At 42.4% G+C, this 27647-nt stretch overlaps 2 protein-coding genes across 2 annotated transcripts; both read right to left on the bottom strand.

Annotated features, from left to right (window-relative positions):
• Positions 1 to 462: 462 nt before the first annotated feature.
• LOC109888538 (small conductance calcium-activated potassium channel protein 2) lies at positions 463 to 8037 on the bottom strand. Its single transcript, XM_020479707.2, has 8 exons — positions 5955 to 8037; positions 5753 to 5848; positions 5222 to 5640; positions 4548 to 4689; positions 3268 to 3378; positions 1798 to 1925; positions 1605 to 1674; positions 463 to 1518 (listed from the first exon to the last, which is right to left on the bottom strand). The coding sequence occupies exons 1-8, from the start codon at positions 7587 to 7589 to the stop codon at positions 1237 to 1239; spliced, it is 2883 nt and encodes a 960-aa protein (XP_020335296.2). The 5' UTR covers positions 7590 to 8037; the 3' UTR covers positions 463 to 1236.
• A 3574-nt stretch (positions 8038 to 11611) lies between these two features.
• LOC109889152 (coiled-coil domain-containing protein 124) lies at positions 11612 to 27436 on the bottom strand. Its single transcript, XM_020480370.2, has 5 exons — positions 27327 to 27436; positions 16559 to 16742; positions 16162 to 16366; positions 15952 to 16057; positions 11612 to 15680 (listed from the first exon to the last, which is right to left on the bottom strand). The coding sequence occupies exons 2-5, from the start codon at positions 16715 to 16717 to the stop codon at positions 15479 to 15481; spliced, it is 672 nt and encodes a 223-aa protein (XP_020335959.1). The 5' UTR covers positions 16718 to 16742; positions 27327 to 27436; the 3' UTR covers positions 11612 to 15478.
• Positions 27437 to 27647: the final 211 nt, after the last annotated feature.

The following is a 27647-nucleotide window of genomic DNA, read 5'->3' as shown; positions in this document are numbered from 1 at the left end:
CATTCCAGGGTTTTTATTTGTTTTTCAAAAGGACAATGACCCAACACACCTCCAGGCTGTGTAAGGGCTATTTGACCAAGAAGGAGAGTGATGGAGTGCTGCTTCAGATGACCTGGCCTCCACAATCACCTGACCTAAACCCAATTGAGATTATTTGCACTGTGGTGTGAAGGGAAAGCAGCCAACAAGTGCTGAGTATATGTGGGAACGCCGACTGTTGGAAAAGCATTCCAGGTGAAGCTGGTTGAAAGAATAAAGTTGTCATCAAGGCAAAAGGTGGCTATTTTGAAGAATCTCAAATATAAAATGTTTTGATTTGTTTAAATGATTCCATATGTGTTATTTCATAGTTTTGATGTTTTCACTATTATTCTACATTGTAGAAAATAGTAAAAATAAAGAAAAACCCCTGAATGAGTAGGTGTGTACAAACTGTACTTCCATTCATTATTTCAACTGGTACCGGGGGATCTTCAGACGAGTCTTGTGAGGCCTGTGGGTGTCCTAGAGCAAAACGTGTTCGTTTCCACAGAGGAGTCATATTAGTGTGTAGCCCAAACTGTTTGGACGCTACAGACAGACATTGGCAGAACGGCTGTATATCGACTTCAGACAAGTCCCAAGACGCTTGTAGAGCAAAACGGAGAACACCGATTTTGTTAGAAGACCAATTTTTGGGACGTCTCATGGTCTGACAAACACCTCCCTAACTCTGTCCCTGCAGATGCGGAATTGCCACATAGGCGGATGAGGTGGATTGAGCCGCATCCAATGCAAAAACATATCTCTAGCTTAAACTGACAGATTTTTTACTATACTAATTAGACTTTAGGGGGTTAAAGACAGTTATTAGCTCATCACACTTTAGTATGACATAGCCTATGTTTGAGAATTCCATTGATCATTTGGTGTCATTGGTGTTACAAAAGATATAACACCCAAATTAAATAAAAAAATTACCTAAAATTAAGTAAATTGTTTTCCAAAATGCCATACCCAAATTCCACCTCAATTCAAGAATGACCCAGGTACACAGGCAGGAATTTGGGATTCTGAAAACCTTCAAATCGGCCACCCTGTTACTTGTTTTGGTAAACAGCTGCGGGTTGGTGCTGGAGAGATCAAACCAATCTCAAATTCATACAGAGGCTAGAATGTCCCTGGCTAGTATCAAATACAATATTAAATAAATACATAATTGGAGGTCACAACAGTGGAGATGGCACTGGCAGGCTGTCAGCTGTAAGATATGGTCTGTGGTGCAGTGTAGGGGGAACGTTTGCGCCTGGTGGGAACCCAATTGTCCTCGGAGCCCTTCGAGGCTGTCTGAACACGGGGGGCCAAGCCATCCAGAAAGTCCCTGTGCTGCTGTGTGACGGCCTGGGAGACCCGGCTGGGTAGGGTCTGCAGACTGACTAGGATGGAGTCCAGTTTGTCGTCCAGACTACCGATCCTCCTATCCAGCTCCTTGCTGCGCCGCTGCAGATCAGACACCAGATCATGCATAATGTTCTGAGTCTGTGGAGCAAAAACGGTGACAAACTTTCATAATCAGTGTTTAGAAAAAAATCTATCAATTAGAGATGATGAAGGTGCTTCGTCACCTTGGCTAGATCCACAAGTGTATTAGCCTGGTCGATGAGTTTCCTCTGTTCCATTTTGACTCTGCGCAATCTAGATGACGTGGGAGAGGAGGAGAGTTATGGAGGGAAAAGGGAAGGGTTAACTTAGGCAGTGTAACACACACAAATAAACAAATCTTTATTTAACAACGGTTTGAAAAGGCACACTACTTACTGGTGAATGGCTTGCAGGAATTTCCGCTGATGTTTGCGTACCCTGGCGTGATCAATCTTCTTGACTAATTTTGTGTGTTTGTAGATCAGCCATGTCTCCCTGAGTACATTGGCAGCTGTGTTTTTCACCTTTGGGAACATTCCAGAAAACAGAGACATGACAGACTGGCTGACATGACAGACTGGCTGACATGGCAGACTGTCATAATGGACTGCCCTAGCAGTGGAGTCTGTCTTGCCCATAGAGATAGATAGACACTAATTCCCAAAAGCCTGTTAGCATGGCCATGAAGGACTTTCAACATTTTGAAGTAGGCAACTGAATGGGGCTTCCTATGGGTTAATGGATGACTAAATAAGTCCATCCAGGTCACCGGGAGAGATCAGCCTATTAATTATACTTGTGAGGAAACATTCCATAACTGCAGGTGGAAGAAAATCACCAACCTTGGTTTTATACCTGTTCAAACAACACACTCCAGGTGGCAGTGTGCACCCTTTCAGTTTGTTTGCCAACTCATAGAAGTAGTAGAAGAAGAAAATGGACTACTTCGAAAACCTTCTACTAATTGGATAGTAACTTAAATTTAATAGAATGATTATTATTATATATTTAGGCCACAAAACTTCATCTAAAACAGACTGAAATTTCAGGCCTTCTTTTCAAACAGCTCTTATACTAAAAGGGCATTATCATTTTCACAATATCCCAGTATTATTCCAACATCATAGTGTGAAAATATATATAAAACACAGGAAAATCACATTGTTGACTGCACTGGGCCTTTAAACTTGCCCTTAGAACTGAAAATGAACATGCTTTCAACATTATACAAATACACCTTTTCAACAACATTTTGCTTATTAGGTTGCTGATTGGGGGCATTATCTTTTTTTATATTGTCTATTTATTTAAAAAAATATTATCAGGTTTGGGTAGTAAAACCACAGGTCCGCATCCTGAGTGGCGCAGTGGTCTAAGGCACTGCATCGCAGTGTTGCCGCGTCACTACAGCCTGGAATTCGATCCCAGGCTGTGTCACAACCAGCCATGACTGGGAGACCGATAGGGCGAGGCACAATTGGCCCAGCGTCGTCCGGGTTAAGGGAGGGTTTGGCCGGGTTTGGCCGGGGGGGCTTTACTTGGCTCATCGTTTTCTAGCGACTTCTTGTGGCGGGCCGGGTGCCTGCAATCTGACTTCTGTCATCAGTTGAACAGTGTTTCCTCCAACACATTGGTGCTTCTGGGTTAAGCGAGCGGGTGTTAAGAAGCGTGGCTTGGTCGGTCATGTTTTGGAGGACGCATGACTCTACCGAGCCGATTGAGGAGTTGCAGCGATGAGACAAGATCGCAATTGGATATCATGAAATTGGGGAGAAAAACGGGTTAAAATTACTCAAATGAAATAATCCACGGGTTCAGGTCAGGCACAACTTTTTATATCCATGAAGACCTCTAATGTCCACTTACTCGTTTGTATAGCTGAGAGTCCATCATGAAGTTGTGAACGTGCTTTTCAGCTCTGGTCAACTCTGACCTCCTCGCAACTACAGCAACCACCATGGCAGTGCAGCCGGCCCCCTGGAGAGAAAGACACAGGCACTAATACTTTCAAGAGTCGTTATATATGATTTATTCAATATCATAAACTGGGTGGTTCGAGCCCTAAAAGCAGATTAGCTGACAGCCATGGTATATCAGACCGTATACCATGGGTCTGACAAAATAGTCAACAAAACTAAGGAGCTGATCGTGGACTTCAGGAAATAGCAGATGGAGCACCCCCGCTATCCATATTGATGGGACAGCGGTGGAGAAGGTGGAAAGCTTCCACAACACTGACAAACTGAAATGGTCCACCCACACAGACAGTGTGGTGAAGAAGGTGCAACAGCCGCTCTTCAACCTCAGGAGGCTGAAGAAATTTTTTGGGCACCTAAAACCCTCACAAACATTTACAGATGCACAATTGAGAGCATCCTGTCGGGCTGCAGCACCGAGTGGTAGGCCAACTGCACCACCCACAACCGCAGGGCTCTCCAGAGGGTGATGCGGTCTCCCCAACGCATCCCCGGGGGCAAGCTACCTGCCTTCCAGGACACCTATAGCACCCGATGTCACAGGAAGGCCAAAAAGATCATCAAGGACAACAACCACTCAAGCCACTGACTGATCACCCCGCTATCATCCAGAAGGTGAGGTCAGTACAGGTGCATCAAAGCTGGGACCGAGAGACAGAAGCTGTTTTTCAATCTCAGACTGTTAAATTGCCATCACTAGCACATTAGAGACTGTTGGCCTATATACATAGACTTGAAATCACTGACCACTGTAATAATGGAACACTCGCAACTCGCCACACAATAATGTTTACATATTTTGCATTACTCATCTCATAGGTATACTGTATCCTATCCTACTCTACTGTATCTTAGTCTATGCCACTCTGACATTGCTCGTTCAAATATTGATATATTCGTAATTCCATTTACTTTAGATTGTGTGTATTTTTAGATATTACTGCACTATTGGAGCTAAACACATGTATATGACATTTTTTTTATTTGATTTGGATTACTTTGGAACAGCCTTCCAAAATTAAAGTCAATTGAAGCAAATTTTATGGTGTTTTTATTCTTTTGTCCAACAATAAATATATAAATAAAATAACCCTGCCCTAGAGCTACCTCATCATGAATGTCAAAGATCTCTTTTGGCACTTGTCAATGGGGAATGTGTTGGAAACATACCATGATTCCAGTCAGCAGACAGACACCCTTTCCACAGTAAGTGTGAGGGACCATGTCTCCATAACCAATGGAGAGAAAGGTGACAGAGATGAGCCACATGGCCCCAAGGAAGTTACTGGTCACTTCCTGTGTGTCATGATATCTGGAGGAACAAGAAATATACCTGTTGTAATAAACACATCTGCCCAACTGGTTGAATCAATGTTGCTTCCACCCCCCCCCCCCCCCCCCCAAACAAAAAAAACCTCTGTGTGATGATGTAAAATCAACATGGAAAACTGATTGGACTTGCAAAAAGTCACTGACGTAATGGAATTTTGTATTTTTTTCACCCAACTTTAACCGAAATCCAATGACAGTGTGACGTTTTTCTTGTTGTTGATTTCATGATAAATTCCTGGTTAATTGATAACAACCAAATGTCAATCCAAACTAGACATTGAATTGATGTCTGTGCTCAGTGGGTTTTTCCTGTGTATAAACATCTTAAATAATTAAACATAAAGAAATGTATGAACTATATCAAGCAGAAAGGCAAAGTAGACCCATAATCAAACTTGAGGCTTTAATCTCTCATGATCTCAAATACGGATCTTTTTCAGTGTGAAATGTACTGGATACGAATGATACAGTGCTGGTGGAACAGCCTACTGTGCTGGGGGCGGGGCCTGTACCTCTCACAGATGTGCACTGTCCATGAGGCGATGATCCAACAGGAGACACTGAAGACCAGCAGCACGGTGCAGGGGCAGATGGTCATGAGAGTCTTCATGACGAAGCGCGTGTTGAAGTTGATCTTGTTGATTGCGCCGATGCTGCGTGACGAGGCATCTGTGAAGAGCTTGCTGTGCAGCAGCATGACGCGACTGATCAGGTAGAGCCTGAGGAACATGGGGATGGAGAGGACGATGTCCACGTCGGCATCAGTTACTGAGGGCATGTAGGTGAAGGCCAGCCGGGCCGTCCAGGTGAAGACATACTGGCCCGGGATGGGGTGGATGGCACAGACCAGCAGCTCCAGCAGAACTAGGAAGATCCGCTCATAAGTCATGGCAATCCTCCAGTCATCAGCTGCATTATCCACCATGAAGAGCTGTGTGTGTAGGTGTAAGGAGAGTAGGGCGAACAAGGGGATTTATTCAATGGGGAAATAAGAGCAAGGGGGAAAACTATAATATTATTGTCGAGATGGGGATGCATATCACCTGTATTTCCCGTGCATGGTACATCACGATTAGTCCGAGCAATATAGCAGTTGAAAGGCTGATAAGGCATTTCAGAGAGAATGAGTATGAGGATTCCTGCAGAGAAGACAGAAAATTAAGATGTATTTTGAATCAGTCTTGTCTTACCAATGCTAGCTTACATTATTTGAGGTCAATCCACTACAATAGAGACATTTCTTACCTTTGTGTAAACCCCCCAGGACAATTCCATCTCCATCACCATGATGACGATCCCAAGCATCCCAAAGATCAAGGCATAGTCGCTCAACTGTTTGCGCTTTCCAAAGAGTGCCTTACGCTGGCTCAATCTATAGCCAATGTCCTTGGTCCTCTTCTGTGGCGTGTTGCTTCCTCCTTCACTGTTGGCCTTACTGTTGTTCTCGCTGAAGCCTTTCGAGAACACCTCCTCCAAGACAGACCTTTGGAGTGTCTGAAGGGGCTCTTGTCTCTCTGAGTCCAGCTCTGAAAGGTTTGGTGGCGAAGCTCCAAGGCTGCTCGGGGGTCTTCCAACATCCCCACTGTATTTAGCGCTGGTCACAACTGTGTCGGGAAGGAGTGGGCCACTGCTCTTGGACAGGGAAGGCATCGATCCAACATGGCCAACCTTTTTGGTATGAGGTTGTACCTTCTGCTCTCTTTGTCGTTGCCTTTTCCCCACTAGACTATGGTTCTCAGGCCACCGATGGCAACTGGAAGAGGAGTGAACACTGCTTTTTTTGCTAGTAGCCGCAGATGAATTATTCACTCGTGGGCTGCTGGATGGGTAAAGAGAAGACTGATGGCATTTTAGGGTGCTAAAATGGTCACAACAATGCTGCCATTCAGGGTCTTGATGTAGATGCTGGTGTAAGGAAGGTTGTTGGCTCCCACAATGTACTCCACCCTCATTTGCACAGCAGCTAGGTAAACCATTCCTTAACATCCATTGGTGTTGCGTTTCTATGGGAGGTTGCTGCTGGTCCTGAGGTTGAGACAAAACCAAGAGCTGCCTAACTTCACTTGACTCATTGCCTTTCATAGGTATATTGAGCGAAGGTTCTGGTTTTTCAGAAGTCAATACTGGTGGTAGGTTATGCTCTTTAAGCTTGACATGATTATGGGTCTGCTGCCATTGACTATACTCCTTCAGCCAGTATTTTCCTCTGCATCGGGATTTGAAATTATCCTGCTGGTGATCAATGGTCTCTGTTGAGGGATCTGCTTGATTTGGTTTCTGCGTGAAAAACTGGGATGACGATGAGGCCAGGGTGTTCTGAGGATAGGAGTGGGTATACTGCAGAGAAGGAGGAGTTCCCTTAGAAAATGTGGAGAGGCAGTCCTTCAGGAAGCCCTGCTTTGATCGTGGCTGGAAACCTGCCACCCCTGAACCATGTTTTGTACTAGGAGAATAGCAAACAGAGCCACAGTCGTCATTAGGACATTCCACCGTGGTCCCATGCCACTCGGCCATGAGTGGGCTTCCGCGCTGCAGTTCAAGAGTACCACCCACCTGGCTACAAAAGCGTAGGAGTTCTTGATTGCTCAGATGGGAAAGTGTCATTTTTAATGGTGGAGATTTCCTTGGTGGAGCGACTTCATTCCGAGTAGCCGGTGGCAGAGAAGTGGAAGGGGACATGCTGTTAGTGCTCTGCCCTGGTACTAACGTTTGGTGGTGGAGGGCAGTTCCAGAGTAGCAATCCTGCATGACATCAGGGGCTTTGTCTGGTAGGGACTGCCCTCTTGAGTTACTGTGATCGGGGTCTCGGTCATTGCAAGTGTCTCCTGTTGAATCAAGCCGAAGTGTTGCATTGGTGGGTTTGACTAGAACCAGCCTCATAATTAATGTATGATGATGATGATGGTTTATTTAGTTTCATGTGTACTATGGCAGCTAAAAGCTAAATTGCAGTAATACATACAAGTAACCACATTTCATTTAATGAAATGTGATTCAAGAAAATGTCAAAGTCAGGGAGTTGAGGCAAGAACGGAAGTAGAACGATCCAAGTGGTGGTGGGAGGGGGGAGCGTCTTGGTTACAGCGATGGAGGTCAGTAGTCATATCAGAGTCAGTCAGAGACAGGTGCGGAACCTTTAGCACACCTCATTGTCCTCAGTCTCTCCTTATGGACTCCATAGCTAGCTGGCTAACTACTCCTCTACACTACTAATGTGTAGCACCCAGTTGGATGCTGCCCCAGAGCCGCTGGAAGATTAACTTAATGGCTCCTGTACATTTTGAAAATTTGATTCATATTTAGTTGTTTTTAATTGTCTTTTTCTTAAACTTTTTGTTTTTGTTAGTTAACTAAGAATGCATTAATAATCCGGTGATTTTGTCCAGGTTTTTCAATACTGTGATGCTGGAAAGGCAGTTGGGTAAATCTTGTCACTTTTAACACTGTTTACATTGATGAACTACAAAGAGTTTGCTAGGAAGGAATCCAGATTCGAATAAAAATGTTTCCCAAAGCAACCTCATATATTAGTGTAACCATGTGCACTTGCCAATGCATGGTGTATTACAGTCGTCCAGCTAAAAGGGTGTTGTGTTAACACAAGAATAATCTGCAAGAAAGCAGAGAAAACATGAACAAATACAATACAAAGACATTGACTCAACTCCCTCAAACTTGTAAAGTGTCATATCTGATCATAAAGACAATTTTGTAAAGCCTTTTTAAGTGAATGAAAGCAGTGTGCACTACAGTTGAGGGCAAAAGCTAACAAAGATCTAAAGCAAACATAGGACTTCTAACAGAGACATTTTGTGAGACTGGAGAGCCCCTGTCAAAACCAGATGAGAGCCCCTCTGATAAGAATCCTCCTCCAACAGGGATATCACCATTGCTACTGAAAGGATGTAGGACAGGCTTGAATAAAATAAAACTATTGTCAATAATAACTAACAATTTAGACATTTTTACATTGCTTTTTGTTTTTGTTTGTACTCAAATCTTTTTTGTCGTTATGTAGCCTTGTGTATTTGCCAACTGTGCTAAAACATCCACAGTACTATTTATTTAAGAAAATTATTAGAATCAATATCACAGATTATTCATGATTCATAATTTCCATCTCCTGACTTTTCCATTCTTTTAACAACTGCACCACAAATACTTGCCCTCAACATATAACTGATAACCTTTGAAAGCATGTCAGGACAAGAAACCTAGTCTAATTTATCAAGCAACTACACAATATTCAAGAAATTCTACAAGGAACTGGTTAAATGCATTTGAAGTTATTGCCTTTAAACTGAACTGCTATCGACCCTCTCTTTGCTAGCTCAATTTTTTTTTTACCCAATCGTGTGTCCCTTTAGGAAAAATAAAAACTATTGCATGTATTATTGTAATTTTCTCTGCTCTATCGACCCAAAGCATTAGACAACTGACCAGACCAGTAGTCATACCCCTTAGCCTGGAGACTCTTACCTTATTCCTTCAGATACATTTCTCTCCCTGTCCTTGTAGAAATCCAGACACAACTTGGAGGTGATCTTGGCCAGTGCCGGGGAAGGGCACCGCTCGAAAGGCATCTGAAGTGGGAGCCAGACAACAGGCTCTTCTTAGACAGGCTCTTCCTACACTTGAGATAGGGCCGCTTTCCTTTGAAAGTGATCATTAGGATTCAAATTGAAGAAAGGGCAGCTGCTGGGCTTATTAAAGGCTTGGCATGCAAATAGAATGGGGGACAAAGCAACAGGATTCAAAAAAGGTTGTGACATCGGATGTAAGCAATAAGGACCACATCACAGATCACACATACATGGACTCAAAGCAGGCCCATAAATAGCTAAAAGAACTGTTGGTTCTTCAAAGCAGAATTGTCAATTAGCGGTCAGAGAAACTTGTTATTGATGCTTTGTAGTTCAAAGGCCAACACAGAGCCTCTTATCTCCTCCCTCAAGGACAGACCATACAAAGCCTTTTTCTTATTCATCTTTCCTTGATTCCTCACATTCTTTCTCCTTCTCAAAGCGCATTGGGAAAAAAGGACTCAGGGTTAGGATCTTGTTCTTGACAAATTGAAATGGGGTCAAAGTGTCTTATCTGCACACGAATGTGACCACCAGAACATTATAATAAATCTAAAATCTGTGACCCGTTATATATCCTCCAGAAACACAGTTTAACATTAATTATTGAATCATAAACAGTGAAGATTGTATGTCTATAATAATAATCCAAGCTATCTGCTCCAATCCAACGTAATAATTTACGGTTAGGTTGGGCCACATCGAGCTCCCGAGTGGCGCAGCAGACTAAGGCACTGCATTCGATTCTGGGCTATATACAGACCCTGGTTAGATTCTGGGCTATATCACAACCGGCCGTGATCAGGAGTCCCATAGGGTGGCGCACAATTGTCCCAGCGTCGTCCAGGTTAGGGGAGGGTTTGGTCGGGGTAGGCTGTCATTGTTAATAAGTATTTGTTATTAACTGACTTGCCTAGTTAAGTAAAGGTTAAATAATTATTATAATAATATAAACATTTTTTGGGGGGGGAGGGGGGGGTTCTCTTACCCAGCTCCCTCTACCTGACATTGTTTAATGTAAGAATAGCCTACACACAGCTATTACTTCCTTATGTGTCATTCACATATACAGCTGTGATAAATGAAGGCTCTTGCATCAGACTAATGTCTAAAAGTGAAATTGGCTTTTGCCACAGCAAAACTGAACAAATACTATACTGAACAAAAATAGAAACGCAACATGTAAAGTGTAGGTCCCATGTTTCATGAGCTGAAATAAAAGATCCTAGAAATGTTCCATACACACAAAAAGCTTATCTCAAATGTTGTGCACACATTTGTTTACATCCATCTTAGTGAGCATTTGCCAAGAGAATCCATCCACATGACAGGTGTGACATATCAAGAAGTTGATAAAACAGCACGATCATTACACAGGTGCACCTTGTGCTGGGGACAATAAAAGATCACACTAAAATGTGCATTTTTGACACACAACACAATGCCACAGATGTGTCAAGTTTTGAGGGAGCGTGCAATTGGCATGCTGATTGCAGGAATGTCCACAAAAGCTGTTGCCAGAGAATTGAATGTTAATTTCTCAACCATAAGCTGCCTCCAACGTCATTTTAGAGAATTTGGCAGTGCGTCCGAAAGGCCTCACAAACGCAGAAGAAGTGTAAACCACACCAGCCTCGGACCTCCATATGACTGGTCCAGGTGTGGGCCAGGGAGGGCATAGGCCCACCCACTTGGGAGCTAGGCCCACCCATGGCTGCGCCCCTGCCCAGTCATGTGAAATCCATAGATTAGGGCCTAATACATATTTTTTTAATTGACTGATTTCCTTATATAAACTGTAACTCAGTAAAATCGTTGAAATTGCATTTATATTTTTGTTCAGTATAATAAAGCATTTGATAACATGCACACTGCTTAATGCAGTCATTGACTAATGTATACATTATTAAACATATAGGCTTAATATAAGTGTTATATTATGCTTAATGTAGCTATGGAGTTGAGGGCTTTAACACAACGGATACCAGTGATAGTCTCTCGCCAATCAAAAGAGGTTCAAAATAATGCTTGGAGTTATGACATTTGAATGAACAATCATATTCACTATTATAATTAAACAATCATAATAAATTATACTTTCAAGAAGCCAGTGTGATGGAGCTACAAACATTTCCTTTAAGTAATACGTTGTGGTCACACACTTTCAAACGGGTGGCAGGCAACGTTACAAAGACTGTGGTGTGTTTGGTCAGCAGGCTACCATTTGAATGTGGCTGTGCTGTAAACAAACAAAAAACGTTATAGAGAAAGGCAGCACAGGACACTGTCATAAGCCAAATAAATAATTGCCAAGCTTCATCAAAGCTCAATGTTTATTGTGTTCCAATTGAATTGTAATATTGTGACACAAATTAATATCAAAAGGCAGTTGATTTCACAGCAAATGTATTGGTCAGCCTCAGTTACTACGTTCATTGAAACTAAGAAGGAACACTACCTATGCATAATTATTTGGATCGGAGGGTTATGACTATTATTTTCTACAGTAACAGTATTTTCTTACACCTGTATGGTATTGGCATGTATAACAGTATTGTAGCAGAGTAAAAGGCATGGCTACAACAATACTGTATTGATCTGTAAACGCTGTGGTGGCTAATTTTCTGTATTACCAAATGAGGAGAGAGAAACTTCACACACCAGTCAGAGTTATACTTAAACTACATCTTTAATAATAAGAGCTTTGCATTAGCACTTAAATTTCAACGATTCGCCATTTCTAATGAACCGTTGAGTGTCAACACAATGGCTACTGAGATCTTTTTTTTTTTTTAAAGATCCACCCCCCTTTGACATGACAAACCACAGATATTTAGGAACTGTTCACAAAGAAGGACTTGTACTTGAGGAGTATCCCATAGCCAGATAGCATTCGCTATAAATTATCGTTCAGTTTGGTCCCGAAGACGAGGTTCTAATCTCGTTCCTGGTACTTCATAGTACAAAAACAGCAACTCATCCAGCAACTGCCAACACTAGAGTCCAAAGGGATGCATTCTAATGACGTTTCTCACATAAGCATATTATGCAACTAAAACATCTTAATTATCTATGTTACCCAACTAATTCTGAATCATCCGCCACAGCGCGAACAGCCCGATACAACATTAGATTTATAACATTGATATCTTCTAGATAGCAATTCATTAACTATGCTGAATAAAAATATAAAAACAACATACAACAATTTCACTGAGTTACAGTTCATATAAGGAAATCAGTCAATTGAAATACATTCATTAGGCTCTAATCTATGGATTTCACATGACTGGGAAGGGGCGCAGCCATGGGTGGGCCTGGGAGGGCATAGGCCCACCCACTGGGGAGCCAGACCCAGCCAATCAGAATTAGTTTTTTTCCGACAAAAGGGCTATATTACAGACAGAAATAATCCTCAGTTTCATTGGCTGTCCGGGTTGCTTGTCTAAGAAGATCCTGCAGGTGAAGAAGCCAGATGTGGAGGTCCTGGGCTGGCGTGGTTACAGTCTGTGGTTGTACTGCCAAATGATCTAAAATTACATTGGAGGCGGCTTAGGGTAAAGAAATTAATATTCAACTCTGTTGCAACAGCTCTGGTGGACATTCCTGCAGTTAGCATGCCAATTGCACACTCCCTCAAAACTTGATACATCTGTGGAATTGTGTTGTGCCATACCTGCACTGTTAATGATCATGCTGCTTAATCTGCTTCTTGATATGCCACACCTGTCAGCAGCACAGCCAATGGGTGTGATGTGAGGGTAGGACTCCTCCACTTTAGACCAAGCAGCCTTCATGTTCACAGTATTGTCTGTCACCAGTGCAAATACCTTCTGTGGTTCAAGGTCATTGATGACTGCCTTCAGCTCATCTGCAATGTAGAGACCGGTGCGTCTGTTGTCCCTTGTGTCTGTGCTCTTGTGGAATACTGGTTGAAGGGTAGAGATGTAGTTAATTATCCCTTGCCCACGAACCACCCATCATTCGACCACCCATCAGAGATGATTGCAATAGTCTGCTATCTCTGATTTGCTTGACCTTCACTTGAAATCTGTATCCATCAAATGAGATAAAAGCATGTCTGGCTGGAGGGGTGTATGCTGGGTGAAGAACATTCAGAAATCTCTTCAAATACACATTGCCTGTGAGCATCAGTGAACCAGTTGCAATACACAGCTTGAGCAAGACAATCATCAGCATATCTGACTACATTCCTCTATTGAGTCAAAAACACTTCTGATTCCAGGAGGACCATGAGCTGTTGCTATCGATTAGGTGTCCAATGAATCATTTTCACCTCGAATAGAAGTTGAGGGAACTTTATGCACTTGACCAGATTCTGCATCTTTGTTGCATTCCTCACATATGATTTGGCACAGTATTTGCAAGATGTACACAGCTTTTCCTTTTACATTAGCTGCAGTGAAATGTCTTCACACATCAGATAGTGACCGTGGCATTTTTCAAAAAATTTGAAAACCCTAATACAATTCCATGTACAGATAAATAGTTAAGCAGTTAGATTAAAACAACTCCTTTGTAAAAAATAAAATGTTTTAAAATGAAATGTATGGAAACAGGTGAATTAACGCTCAGTTAACACGCACAAGCAAGCTTAAATCCACATGGTATTAAAAACTATCAGAAATTGTTAAGTTAGAAATGATTTAAACACACTTCGCTGTGGGCTACTATTTACTAGCTAACAAAACAAAAAAAAGTTGTCAAAATATATTCACCCCACCCAGTATTGTAATCAAAACTTAACAGAAAGCATGTAGTCCTTGGCTCAGACAGTGTAGTAATGTGGGCTTAATAGCATCTCAGTGTGCAAGAGCTAGAGAATCAGCTGTACATGTGATGGAAGAGTCCACTGCACATTTGATGGAAGAATTCACTGTGCATGCAGAGGGTTGCAATTCCATTGAATTGGGGATAGTTCAACCAAAATATGCCACAAGACCTAGAATTGCCTTGTGTATCCCACAAAAAAAGGTTCACTGTAATAAGCTAACTTTTTTGATGATTTTAAGCTAAATTCCCAGGCTTACTGTAACTTCCCATGGAAATTTACCAGAAAGTTTCCGACTCTTTGCAACCCTAGGTACACCTAATAAGGCCATGTTAGGATGGGGAACAGGTGCAACAAGACACTTTATCATAGGTAAAGGGGTAGTCATTTCCAATGGTGCTGAAAATATCAGTTTATGACAAGGCAGTGCTCTTATAAATCCACAGCTGGCTCTGGTCATATTTGCTTTTGTGGGTCATTATCATCATCATCATCATTAAGGGTTAAAGGCCCAGTGCAGACAACTCATTTTGTATGTTTCATATCATATTGTACAACAGCTGATGAAACTAACACTGTAAAAGTATAAAACATGTCATAAGTAATTTCCTGATAATTGCTGGTTGAAAATACAATATACACAAGACCATCTAAAAGCAGCAGGTTTGCATGGGAGGGATTTTCAGCTTGCCTGGGTCATCACCAGGTCGTAAATTAGACCAATAACAAAGAGTTCCAAACAGCTAGTTTTGAGTTTTCCCCTCCCCACTCAGACCACTCCCAGACAGTCCTAGGAAAAGTCTGAGAAAATTTTGCTAAACATAATTTACCATTTTAATGGAAAACTAGTACACTAAGGTACTTAATTGTAACCCAGAAATGTCATATTTGTATAAAACAACTCAATTGGGCCTTTAAAAGGAGGTGGTTACTATAGCAAGAGTGCAAACCACATTTTAGTCATTTAGCAGACACTCTTATACAGAGCGACATACCTGTAATCTCACTCTCAGAAACAATTAGATGCTAGTATTGTGAACTGTAATAAATTACTTTTAATCTCAAACTTCTGTCACACCCCCCCCCCGTTTTCAATTTAAGTGCCAAAAACTGATAATGGGAATAAAATCCATAAACCACTGAGATGCTTCACAAGTGGGAATTCACAGTAACAGAAAAATCAGGAACATGGGGGGAATTTGCTTCTCCTCTAAATGAAACTAGCTGAAGTTCCAAGGTGATTCCTTGCATCAGAGGTCCTTCCTAGGGAATGAGTGCAGCTTTTCCAGCAACGTATTCATAATGGGGGAATAATTCTAGGTTGGAGGCATCTTCCATTGTAAGGTCCAATATGCATAGGTAACAGTTTTGTGTTAGCTGCTGCTGGAGTTGGTTCACTTGGCATTGTAGTTGGCAAAGCGCTGGTTCAGGGGGTTCTCTGGCGACTTCATCCACTCCTTTTTCAGTTGCTGCTTGAGCTGCGACAGCCGCATGTTGGGGCTCTCTTTTTTAAGGAGGGGCATGTTCAGTTCCTCGTACGCGGCGAAAGCTGCCTTCACCCTGCGCTCGGGGTGGCGGTCGAGCTCTTCAGCCGTGCTGGGAAAGAAACAAAAACGAGGAGAGGGCTGAAACTTGGTTCTCTATGGAACCCCATACTTGTCATGCTACCTGCCATGTCTGCGTTATATAGCCTGGAGTATGAAAAGTAACTTGTTATATGTCTACGTTGTAGGTCACACCAAACCCACTTTATGTTGATAACGTATGGTAAACTGATGGAAAGGCTCCCCTAGTTCTATACAGTAATTTCAATATTGCTTTTGTAGGGGGTAACATTGAGAGGTTATGCCTCTTCAGTATTCTGTACCTGAGCACAGCAATGGCATCCTCTATGGATCTAGCGTCCACTGCACCTTCCTCAGGGATGAGGCGATTCACATTCTCCTCCAGGGGTGACTCCAGTTGACTCTTCTCTGTGGACACGAACATAGGAGAGGAGGAACATAAAAATACAACAGAACCCTGAGAGGAAAGGGAGCCTGGTTAATGCTTAAAGGAATAATGGTGAGGTCGTTGCCTTTCTCTTTGGGTTGTTCCTGCGGTTGTAACGCCTGCTCAATACGCAGCGTCTCCTCAATCTGGGCCCGGGTCACTTTGCACGCCGCCACAGCAGCAGCCGCCTCCTTGGCCTTGCCCTTAATCTTTGCAGCCTCCTCATCCAAGAGCCGCTGGTTCTCTTTCTTTCTCTCCAGGGCCTCAAGGCGCTTCTTCTCCTTGTCGTCCTGCAGGTTCAGAGAGGAGACATTTAAAGCCGAAATGATCAGACCCACGTCAACATATCAGGGAATTACTTAGCATATTTGTCTGGTCTGTACATACATCAGCAGATATTGGATTGTGATATAGCCCAATTGAATAGTGCTGCCGACTATTTGACCCAGTGTGGGAATAAGAAACGGAGCATGAAAAATCACCTTCCTCTGTTCTTTCTTCAGGACATGTTTATCGTTCTCCTGCCATAAAGCATCCTCCAGCTCCTTCTTCTTGCGGGAGTCTTCCACAGCTTTGGCCTCTGCCTTGCGGGCTTTGGCAGTCATCGCCTTGGAGTTCTCGCCCTGGAACTTCTTCGGCATTCCTAACACTAGGCCTACTCTTCAGCTGACACAAATAAAGTATGATTTAGACATTCTATCATAAACCAAACCAGGTTTAGCTTACTTACTGAGTCACCATCTAATTGAGCCATGGGCCAAACCAACCAAAAGCATCTTAAGGCTAAGTTAATCATTAGAACCATATAACCGTACGATTCTAACAATGAACTTAGTCTGCAAAGGCCTTAAAGGCTATGTCAGTCTTTTACAATTATCAGGTCACACTGTGTAATGTTACCTAATCAAAATCTTGATATCAACCTGGCCAGATTGTACAATTTGCTTCAGTTCTGTCATCACATTCTGCGATTGGCTTGCAAGTAGTGATGATCAGTTCGAACATGTTTTTTTTTTTTAACTACTCTTTATACTGACTAGGATCATTAGCTTTTCTGAAAAGACTCGTTCATTTTAATCGTTCGTTTGACCTGCTAGTGCTAGCTGCAATGAGTCCTACAGCAGGGCTAATACACGCTCCTCCAGCTCAGCATCTCCAGAGATGTGCTCAAACTACCAACTCTCTGTCATATGAGTGCAGGGAAATAGATCATGAGTATAAAGAATAATACATGTTGAGAACTCATATGGATTACTGAATGTTATGGACACAGCTCTGTAGAACCAAAATGTACACAGCCTCTGCTCAACAAACTCGAACTTGAGAACAAAACGTTTTTTTTGGGGGGGGGGGGGGTGCAGTTCGCAAACGACATTGTGCTCATCACCCTCACGGCAGTAGAGCAATGCATTTCGCAGAGAGTCAATCACAATCTAGTCCGGTTGCGGCCACAACTAGACAGTTTCAAATGTATCAAGAAATAATCTTATTTGTATGCCTAGCAATCAACAAATGTACATTGTTTTAAAGCACACGTTTGCAAGTCTCAGTCACAAATGACAGCTCCAATATGACCCTTATGGTGAAAGAGAGGCTTGTTGAATCATGACTCGAATTTCCAGTTCATCGTTCACCGGTAGGGGGTCCTGCGTGTTCTGGGCAGTACTTAAATGAACAAAATTAGTAGAAAGATCAGTTATTTTGACTGAACAAGTTTAAAAAATCTGAGTCAGTACTACTTGCGATGCTAATTAAGTCGACGTAGGCTACGGCAACTGCAGCAGTGCATTTGATCTGTGCATGTGACAGCAGCGCAAGCCTCACTCTGCACATGGGGTGTCTCTTTGTCAACGAAGACTAGTATGCGATCCCAAATATTAAGTCTTAAGGTTCTGCTTGCCGGAGTTAGAATACCTCAAGATAAACTCTTGGTAAATATTAGGGTCTACAGTTTATCTATATTTCCATAGCTGTCTATTTACCACCTCAAACTGATGATGGTACTAAGACGGCACTCAACAAGCTGTTTAGGGCCATAAGCCAACAAGAAAATGCTCATCCGGAGGTGGTGCCCCTAGCGGCCGGTGATTTTAATGCGGGGGGGTGCCTAATTTCTACCAGCATATCACCTGTGCAACTAGAGTAAAATAAACTCTATATCTCCTTTACTCCACAGAGACGCATAGAAAGCTCCCTCTCACCCTCCATTTGGCAAGTCATCGGATTCTTTCTAACAAGCAAAAACTCAAAACAGGAAGTATCAGTGACGGACTCAATACGGAAGTGGTCCGATGAAGCGGATGCTAAACTACAGGACTGTTTTGCAAGCACAGACTGGAATATGTTCCGGGATTCATCAGATGGCATTGAGGAGTTTAGCACATCAGTCAACGGCTTCATTAATACGAGCATTGACAAAGTCATCTCCACAGTGACAGTAGGTACATATCCCAACCAGAAGACATGGATTACAGGCAACATCCGCACTGAGCTAAAAGGCTAGAGCTACCACTTTCATGGAGCGGGACACTAATCCAGACACTTATAAAGAAATCCTGCTACGCCCTCAGGCAAACCATTAGACAGGCAAAGCGACAATACAGGATGCTCGTCAGATGTGGCAGGGTTGGTAAACTATCACAGATTACAAAGGGAAACCCAACCGAGAGCTTCCCAGTGGATAAGCAAAATGCCTTTTATGCTTGCGTTGAGTCAAGCAACACTAAACCATTCGTGAGAGCACCAGCCGTTCGACAACTGTGATCACGCTCTCCGTAGCCGATGTGAGTAACACCTTTAAACAGGTTCCCATTCACAAGGACCAGACAGATTACCAGGACGAGTACTCAGTATCTTCACTGACATTTTCAGCCTCTCCCTGACACAGTCTGTAATACCTACATGTTTCAAGCAGACCACCATATTCCCTGTGCCCAAGAACAACAAAGTAACTTTTCTAAACAACTACCACACCGTAACACTCCCATCTGTAGCCATGAAATGCTTTAAAGACTGGTCATGGCTCACATCAACACCATCATCCCAGACACCCTGGACTCACTCCAATTCCATACCACCCTAACAGATGACAATCTCTATTGCACTCCACACTGCCCTTTCCCATCTGGACAAAAGAAACACCTAGGTGAGAATGCTGTTCATAGACTACATCTCAACGTTCAACACCATAATGCCCTCCAATCTAAGCTCCCTGGGAATGAATGAACATCTCCCTCAACTGATTCCTGGACTTCCTTATGGGCCAGGTAGTGAGGGTTGGCGTTTATCGTGGACTACAAGAAATGGAGAGACGAATATGCCCTCATTCACATCGACGGGGCTGTAATGGAGCGGATCGAGAGCTTCAAGTTCCTCAGTGTCCACATCACTAAGGACTTATCATGGTCCAAACACACCAAAAAAGTTGTGAAGAGGTCATGGCAATGCCTCTTCCCCCTCAGGAGGCTGATAAGATTTGGCATGGTCCCTTATATCCTCAAAAATGTATACAGCTGCACCATTGAGAGCATCTTGACTGGCTGAGTCACCGATTGGTATGGCAACTGCTCGGCATCCGACTGGAAGGCGCTACAGAGGGTAGTGCATACAGCCCAATACATCACTGGGGTCAAACTCCCTGCCACCCAGGACCTTTATACCAGGCGGTGTCAGAGGAAGCCCCTAAAAATTGTGAAAGACTCCAGCCACCAAAGTCAGAGACTTCTCTCTGCTACCGCACGGCAAACCGTACCGGAGCGCTAAGTCTGGGACCAAAAGGCTCCTGAACAGGTTCTACACCCAAGCTATAAGACTGCTAAATAGTTAGTCCGAGTAGCTATTGGGTTATCTGCATCGGCCCTTTTTGCACCAACTCTTTTTAACTATGCACACACTGGACGCTATCCAAACACATACACACAATCGAAACACACTGCTGCTACTGTCTTATCTATCCTGTTGCCTAGTCACTTTATCCCTACCTATATGTACATATCTGCCTCAATTTCCTTGTTCCCCTGGAAGTCAACTCTGGCACTGGTACCCCATGTATATAGCCAAGCTATCATTGAGTATTTATTCCTTGTGTTACAATTTTTTGGGAGGGAGTATAGTGCATTGTTGGGAAGGGCCTGTAAGTAAGCTTTTCACTGTTAGTCTACACCTGTTGTTTATGAAGCATGTGACAATTACAATTAAAAAGTGAGCTCGGAAAAACGAATTATGCATCTTAGAAATAGTTCTCACATACAAACTTCATATGTCTGAACTCAGAATCAAATATGCTTCCCCGAAATAACATGGTCGCATTGCTCCCCCAGTATCTGCATGAACCATCAGGCCAAGTGTTTTTGGTTGACCCTGCTGGACAGAAAGAGGAGGAATCGGAACACGCTGCATTCAAATTCAGGTCTTAGTTATTCCATTGTACTGGATCTAATATATATTAGCATTTTACATACATTCATAAGTGTAATAGTTTTTCACAGTATGTCATAAAAAAGTATGTTGGCTGCTGTCTCGGTCACTTTCAAACATGCGCAGAGCAGACTGAAAGGGTAAGGGTAGCTCTTGACTTGAACCACAGAGGTTCCATGTAAAGCGAGAGTAATCCAAAAGGCACAGACACACCTCTTGACCTGTGTATTCTCTCCTGATTGGCTCTGTGGTGCTTAGTCAATGGGAACTCCGTTGGCGGCCCCATCATAAAGTTTTTAAACAGTCTGGCAGTCTGACTAAAGTGCCAGAGGTATGAGGAGAGACATCCTCCTTTGTATTTATGGGAACAAATGTCCTAACACTTTGGATCCATTTCTTGGACAGTTAAATAAATATATATTTTTTTTTTTCACCTTTATTTAACCAGGTAGGCTAGTTGAGAACAAGTTCTCATTTATAATTGCGACCTGGCCATAGCAGTGTGAACAGACAACAGAGTTACACATGGAGTAAACTATAAACAAGTCAATAACAGTAGAAAAAGAAAAGAAAAAAAAGAGTATATTCATTGTGTGCAAAGGGCATGAGGAGGTAGGCAAATAATTACAATTTAGCAGATTAACACTGGAGTGATAAATGATCAGATGGTCATGTGCAGGTAGAGATACTGGTGTGCAAAAGAGCAGAAAAGTAAATAAATAAAAACAGTATGGGGATGAGGTAGGTAAATTGGGTGGGCTATTTACCGATGGACTATGTACAGCTGCAGTGATCGGTTAGCTGCTCAGATAGCAGATGTTTAAAGTTGGTGAGGGAGATAAGTCTCCAACTTCAACGATTTTTGCAATTCGTTCCAGTCACAGGCAGCAGACAACTGGAAGGAAAGGTGGCCAAATGAGGTGTTGGCTTTAGGGATGATCAGTGAGATACACCTGCTGGAGCGCGTGCTACGGGTGGGTGTTGCCATCGTGACCAGTGAACTGAGAAGGCGGAGCTTTACCTAGCATGGACTTGTAGATGACCTGGAGCCAGTGGGTCTGGCGACGAATATGTAGCGAGGGCCAGCCGACTAGAGCATACAGGTCGCAGTGGTGGGTGGTATAAGGTGCTTTAGTAACAAAACGGATAGCACTGTGATAAACTGCATCCAGTTTGCTGAGTAGACTATTGGAAGCTATTTTGTAGATGACGTCGCCGAAGTCGAGGATCGGTAGGATAGTCAGTTTTACTAGGGTAAGTTTGGCGGCGTGAATGAAGGAGGCTTTGTTGCGAAATAGAAAGCCGATTCTAGATTTGATTTTGGATTGGAGATGTTTGATATGAGTCTGGAAGGAGAGTTTACAGTCTAGCCAGACACCTAGGTACTTATAGATGTCCACATATTTTAGGTCAGATCAATACATCAATACAACAACAAAAAATAAGTAACCTCAACCTTCTGGGTCTGTGGGCCAATAAAGCGCCAACTCAATTCTACCACTGACTAGTCTCATGCCCCTATGAACAGGGACACAGGGCAATAGTTTTTAATCTAAACCAGCCCTTTTTTACTTGAGTACACTAACCCCTAACTGGGTCTCTTTTCTTGACACATAGTAGCAGTTTACCAGATAAGTCAAGAAGATCAAAAAGTAGATTGTTGTAAGGGTGTATTACATCCTGTGCTGGCCCCATTGTCATATCCATTCTGGATTCTGAGTGGTAAAATCACAGCTGAAAAATGCCTCTATGTATGTGTATACTGTATGTGGGAATGTCTTATGTCCATCCTACATGTAGTGTTGGTACATGGAATATTCCTCAACTGCATATATCATACATTGCTATTGCAAATAGAAGTATTATGTTCAACAACTGACATTTTCAGATATTATTTTGACAAACAGTTTAACACCCTTTTGTGCTTACAATTAATTATCTTGTCAGATTTGGTGGGCACTGTCATCTGTGATCTTTGTGATATGACTTTCTTTAAGCACGTACTGATGAAACTGTCACTTAATATTTTTTTCTTAAAGTCTACAAACGCTCTACATTTATTCACTCTGATAGGGTTGGATCCTATATGCTACTTTTATTATTGTCCTGTAAATGGTTCAGTGCCTATAATTTAGGCTGAGTGTAGAATGGGGCATAATGGAAATGACCTCTACTAGATTATAGTGATCAGGAAAACAGAGTACAATTGTGGCATGTGTATTCATTTGCCTATAAATAAATCAGAATTCCATTATGTTTACATTTTTTTTTAAAGAGAATACTTCAAAATGAGAAGATTCTGTCATGGAAAAGACAAGTGGGTGGACAGAGTGGAAAGGAGGGGAAATAACTCACACCATGCAGCAGGACACCTTCAGCTGCGGGGTCTTTGTAATGCAGGTTTGATAGTTATATTTTCAATAATGAATGGTTAGCTGTTATGTGACAATTAGGTCAAAAACTCTATTTTATTTTTTGGTGTAGATGACCAAGGAAGTTGCACAGAACTTCCCCAACATCCCTTCCCAAATTGATATAGAACCTTCACAAAAACACATGGAGCAACTGCGAAAAGAAATGGCTGAGGATTTACTAAAAATGTCTGGTTTGTAATGACATTTAATTCAATGTAAATTCTATATTTTTATGTAGTTGTGTGGGACAGCCATATGTTCAGTTCATGCCCATGATTTCAGAGTTCAACAAAGCCAACAACTGCTTCATGTAAGACAATTTAAGATATAACCCAACCCAATGGATGGCTAATTTGTCATTCTGCATTGATATTATTTATAACGTGTTACACTTTGTTTTAGATTGAATGTTTTGCAAGCCAACGGTGGTTCCATGTGCTGTGCCTAGGAATGAAGACTATGCCCCATCCACACTGAAGAGGCTCTGAAATGTACATCAACCAGGGCTAAAGAGAAAGTTAACAAACATTTTGTACTTATTTGAAGTGTCTGTTGACATGTTGGAAAAGATTAAAGGTCTACACTTTGTTTAATTTGTCAATATTACATTTTTATTCATTGATTTACTGGCCACCATTACTGTGGTTACATGTTCAGTATATGTATTGACCAGCAAACCCACTGCAGCCTACCTCACTAGCTCACTTTCCATCCCTGCTTTGGACAATTAATAACATGACACTCGTACTCTGCCCTTTTCCTTTATGGTTGATATTAACGATGAAAAGAGATTGTGTTAAATACTGTGGATTTTTTTTTTTTTTAAACAGGGAAAATAAACTACTTAGAACTACCAATTATTATTAGATAAATATTAAAGAAAAGGGTAAACACTGGACTGAACCCCCCAATTGTCAAACTAATATTAATGTACAACAATATAGAAGATACATGACTAGAGTTTATGCAATATGGGTGTATATCCTCTGCATGCTTCTTAGGTGTGTAATTGACATGACCAAGGAGCTATTGCAATTTAAAATTCGGAAAAATGTATTTTACACAGTGTGCTTTTACACTGCACAAACAAGAGTGTGCAATATAAACTGCTAAAAAATAAATAAAGGGAACACTTAAACACAATGTAACTCCAAGTCAATCGCACTTCTGTGAAATCGAACTGTCCACTTAGGAAGCAACACTGATTGACAATAAATTTCACATGCTGTTGTGCAAATGGAATAGACAACAGGTGGAAATTATAGGCAATTAGCAAGACACCCCCAATAAAGGAGTGGTTCTGCAGGTGGTGACCACAGACCACTTCTCAGTTCCTATGCTTCCTGGCAGATGTTTTGGTCACTTTTGAATGCTGGCGGTGCTTTCACGCTAGTGGTAGCATGAGACGGAGTCTACAACCCACACAAGTGGCTCAGGTAGTGCAGCTCATCCAGGATGGTACATCAATGCGAGCTGTGGCAAGAAAGTTTGCAGTGTCTGTCAGCGTAGTGTACAGAGCATGGAGGCGCTACCAGGAGACAGGCCAGTACATCAGGAGACATGGAGGAGGCCGTAGGAGGGCAACAACCCAGCAGCAGGACCGCTACCTCTGCCTTTGTGCAAGGAGAAGCAGGAGCACTGCCAGAGCCCTGCAAAATGACCTCCAGCAGGCCACAAATGTGCATGTGTCTGCTCAAACGGTCAGAAACAGACTCCATGAGGGTGGTATGAGAGCCCGACGTCCACAGGTGGGGGTTGTGCTTACAGCCCAACACCGTGCAGGATGTTTGTCATTTGCCAGAGAACACCAAGATTGGCAAATTCGCCACTGGCGCCCTGTGCTCTTCACAGATGAAAGCAGGTTCACACTGAGCACATGTGACAGAGTCTGGAGACGCCGTGGAGAACGTTCTGCTGCCTGCAACATCCTCCAGCATGGCCGGTTTGGCGGTGGGTCAGTCATGGTGTGGGGTGGCATTTCTTTGGGGGGGGCCGCACAGCCCTCCATGTGCTCGCCAGAGGTAGCCTGACTGCCATTAGGTACCGAGATGAGATCCTCAGACCCCTTGTGACCATATGCTGGTGTGGTTGGCCCTGGGTTCCTCCTAATGCAAGACAATGCTAGACCTCATGTGGCTGGAGTGTGTCAGCAGTTCCTGCAAGAGGAAGGCATTGATGCTATGGACTGGCCCGCCCGTTCCCCAGACCTGAATCCAATTGAGCACATCTGGGACATCATGTCTCGCTCCATCCACCAACGCCACGTTGCACCACAGACTGTCCAGGAGTTGGCGGATGCTTTAGTCCAGGTCTGGGAGGAGATCCATCAGGAGACCATCCGCCACCTCATCAGGAGCATGCCCAGGCGTTGTAGGGAGGTCATACAGGCACGTGGAGGCCATACACACTACTGAGCCTCATTTTGACTTGTTTTAAGGACATTTCAAAGTTGGAACAGCCTGTAGTGTGGTTTCCCACTTTAATTTTGAGTGTGACTCCAAATCCAGACCTCCATGGATTGATAAATTTGATTTCCATTGATAATTTGTGTGATTTTGTTGTCAGCACATTCAACTATGTAAAGAAAAAAGTATTTAATAAGAATATTTCATTCATTCAGATCGAGGATGTGTTATTTTAGTGTTCCCTTTATTTTTTTGAGCAGTGTGGAAGGGTAGTCAATGTACATTCTGCACCTTGTTTGAAGTCAGCAGGTCAAATGACCAAGGAGCTATTGAAATTTTAAATTTGGAAAAATTCATGTAAAAACGTGTGAGATGACAATGGACAAACCAACATGTGTGCAATATAGAAGGGTAGTCAGTGGACATTCTGAACCTTGTTTAAGTCAAGTAGGTCACATGACCAAGGAGCTATTGAAGTTTGAATGTTAAAAAAAAGTTTGTACTTTGTTTACGCTCCCTAACCAATTCTACTCGGAATACAAAATGCTGCTCACATTTCCACGTGTATTAGCTTTGGAAAGCGAATTAATGTCCAAATCATGAAAATAATAACTGTGCAATGTTGTGCGCAATTTTCCAACATCATGACACTTATTTAGAGTCTGTGGGTCCAAAATGGTTCACCCTGCCAGCTCCTATTTGTTCTATTGAGCACTGTGGCACCAACTCGCCTTCCGAACGTTCTATTCCCAGTTTATTGTTCAACGTCACAATGCCTGCTTCGCTATATTTGGCAATGATACCTGCTCACGTTGTTTTATAGTTAAAATGTAAACAAAAATTATATTGGAACGCTGAGGTCGTCCCATCGTTTCCTATGGGGGAAATATAGGCATGTCTGACCATTTCGCCAAATATCTCGCAATGTGTGTATTTTTATCGGACGCCATTTTAATCATGTGAATCTCCTCTTTCGAATTACGTAAGCCTGTGCAGCTAGCTCGGTTGTCATCAAATGCTAGCCCCCAAAATACTATTTTTGCCATGGAAAGCTGAGCTCCCCCCATTGTTTTCCTATGGAGAGGCACGTCGGTCTATTTCGCCAAATATCTGTGTATATTTAGATTTAGTCGGGCACCATTTTAAATCGGGAGAATCTCCTCTTTAATTATTTAAGTCTTGGGCAGCGAGGTCGTTTGTCATCGATCGTTAAACCAGAAATATACGTTTTTATTTTTCCCTTACTATCTCATTACACTGACATAAGCACCATCGAGGTGCGGATGTTTACTTTCTACACAAGTTTGGGGTTTTCAGTTTCGTCCGACGAACAGATTGTAGTGGTAAAATAAAAAGGAATACATTGTGCCATTTAGGCGAAATTTAATTCTAAACATCACCCCAGTCAAAATAGACTGCGAACGTTCGATTCCATTCATTTGCTATAGGCTCGCGCTAGTGTTCCAGGTTAGCTAACGTTCTTGGGTGAATTTTAACCTGTCCAGCCTAGTGTTATAAGGCAGGCAACGTTACCAATGGTTTTGGGAAACAGCTCCGACATTTAATGATGCACCTTCGAAGGATGAACTTTGCCTTCAGATGCTTTTGGGAAACCGGGCAAACGCATGTTACACACTGGCTAGCTGATAAGTAACATTACATTAGAAGTTATACATATCAACCATGTAGCCTAACTCTAGCAATCCTGCAAGGTAACGTTAGTAGCAAGCTTACAAAACATTCAACAAACGTTAACTACCTAGCAAGATACTTTAGTCATACGAGTTATGTATTTACCCAACATATTACCAGTAACCACTCATAAAACGTCTTGCAACCTAGCTAGTTTCCAACCTCCATAGCGATGAATATATAAATGAGAAAGTTACTGCTAGCTAGCTAAACAGCCTGTTATGAGCAAGTTATCTAGCAAAGATCAAGATTTCAGTGTCTCCGTGACAATTGAATCTCTTAACCAATGTAAAAATAAAAGTGTGAAAGGAGAAGGGCTGTACCTGAGCGACAGATGTTGTTTCGAAAAAGGCAGACCATTGAGCTATGAAATAACCCTTTCGTGACGACGCACCGTGATGACGTGCAGAACGAAATGGCTTGATTAAAGAGATACATGTAGTGATAAACAAATGAGGAATATTGTTTGTGATACTACAATTCCCTCAGCAATATTATTTTGGTCAAATATCTATGTTGATATACAATTATATAAAATGCTAACAAATATTGTATCAGTAACAAGGTAAAGGAAGTTTCATTTAAAATGTTACATCGAATTTATCCTTTGAAACGTGTTTTGGAAAGATTCAAGCTGAATATTG

This window comes from Oncorhynchus kisutch, linkage group LG4 (genome assembly GCF_002021735.2).
Source record: "Oncorhynchus kisutch isolate 150728-3 linkage group LG4, Okis_V2, whole genome shotgun sequence".
Taxonomy (NCBI): domain Eukaryota; kingdom Metazoa; phylum Chordata; class Actinopteri; order Salmoniformes; family Salmonidae; genus Oncorhynchus; species Oncorhynchus kisutch.
The sequence above is the reverse complement of the archived record's forward strand: the minus strand, read 5'-3'. Positions and strand labels throughout refer to the sequence as shown.

Coding starts and splice junctions, on each gene's coding strand:
- LOC109888538 (XM_020479707.2), bottom strand. CDS start 7,589: ATGAGGCTGGTTCTAGTCAAACCCACCAATGCAACACTTCGGCTTGAT. Junction 4,690..5,221: donor ACAGTGCACATCTGTGAGAG/GTACAGGCCCCG, acceptor TTGTTCCTCCAG/ATATCATGACACACAGGAAG. Junction 1,675..1,797: donor TTCCTGCAAGCCATTCACCA/GTAAGTAGTGTG, acceptor CACGTCATCTAG/ATTGCGCAGAGTCAAAATGG.
- LOC109889152 (XM_020480370.2), bottom strand. CDS start 16,717: ATGCCGAAGAAGTTCCAGGGCGAGAACTCCAAGGCGATGACTGCCAAA. Junction 16,367..16,558: donor TGAAGAAAGAACAGAGGAAG/GTGATTTTTCAT, acceptor CTGAACCTGCAG/GACGACAAGGAGAAGAAGCG. Junction 16,058..16,161: donor GGAACAACCCAAAGAGAAAG/GCAACGACCTCA, acceptor TCGTGTCCACAG/AGAAGAGTCAACTGGAGTCA.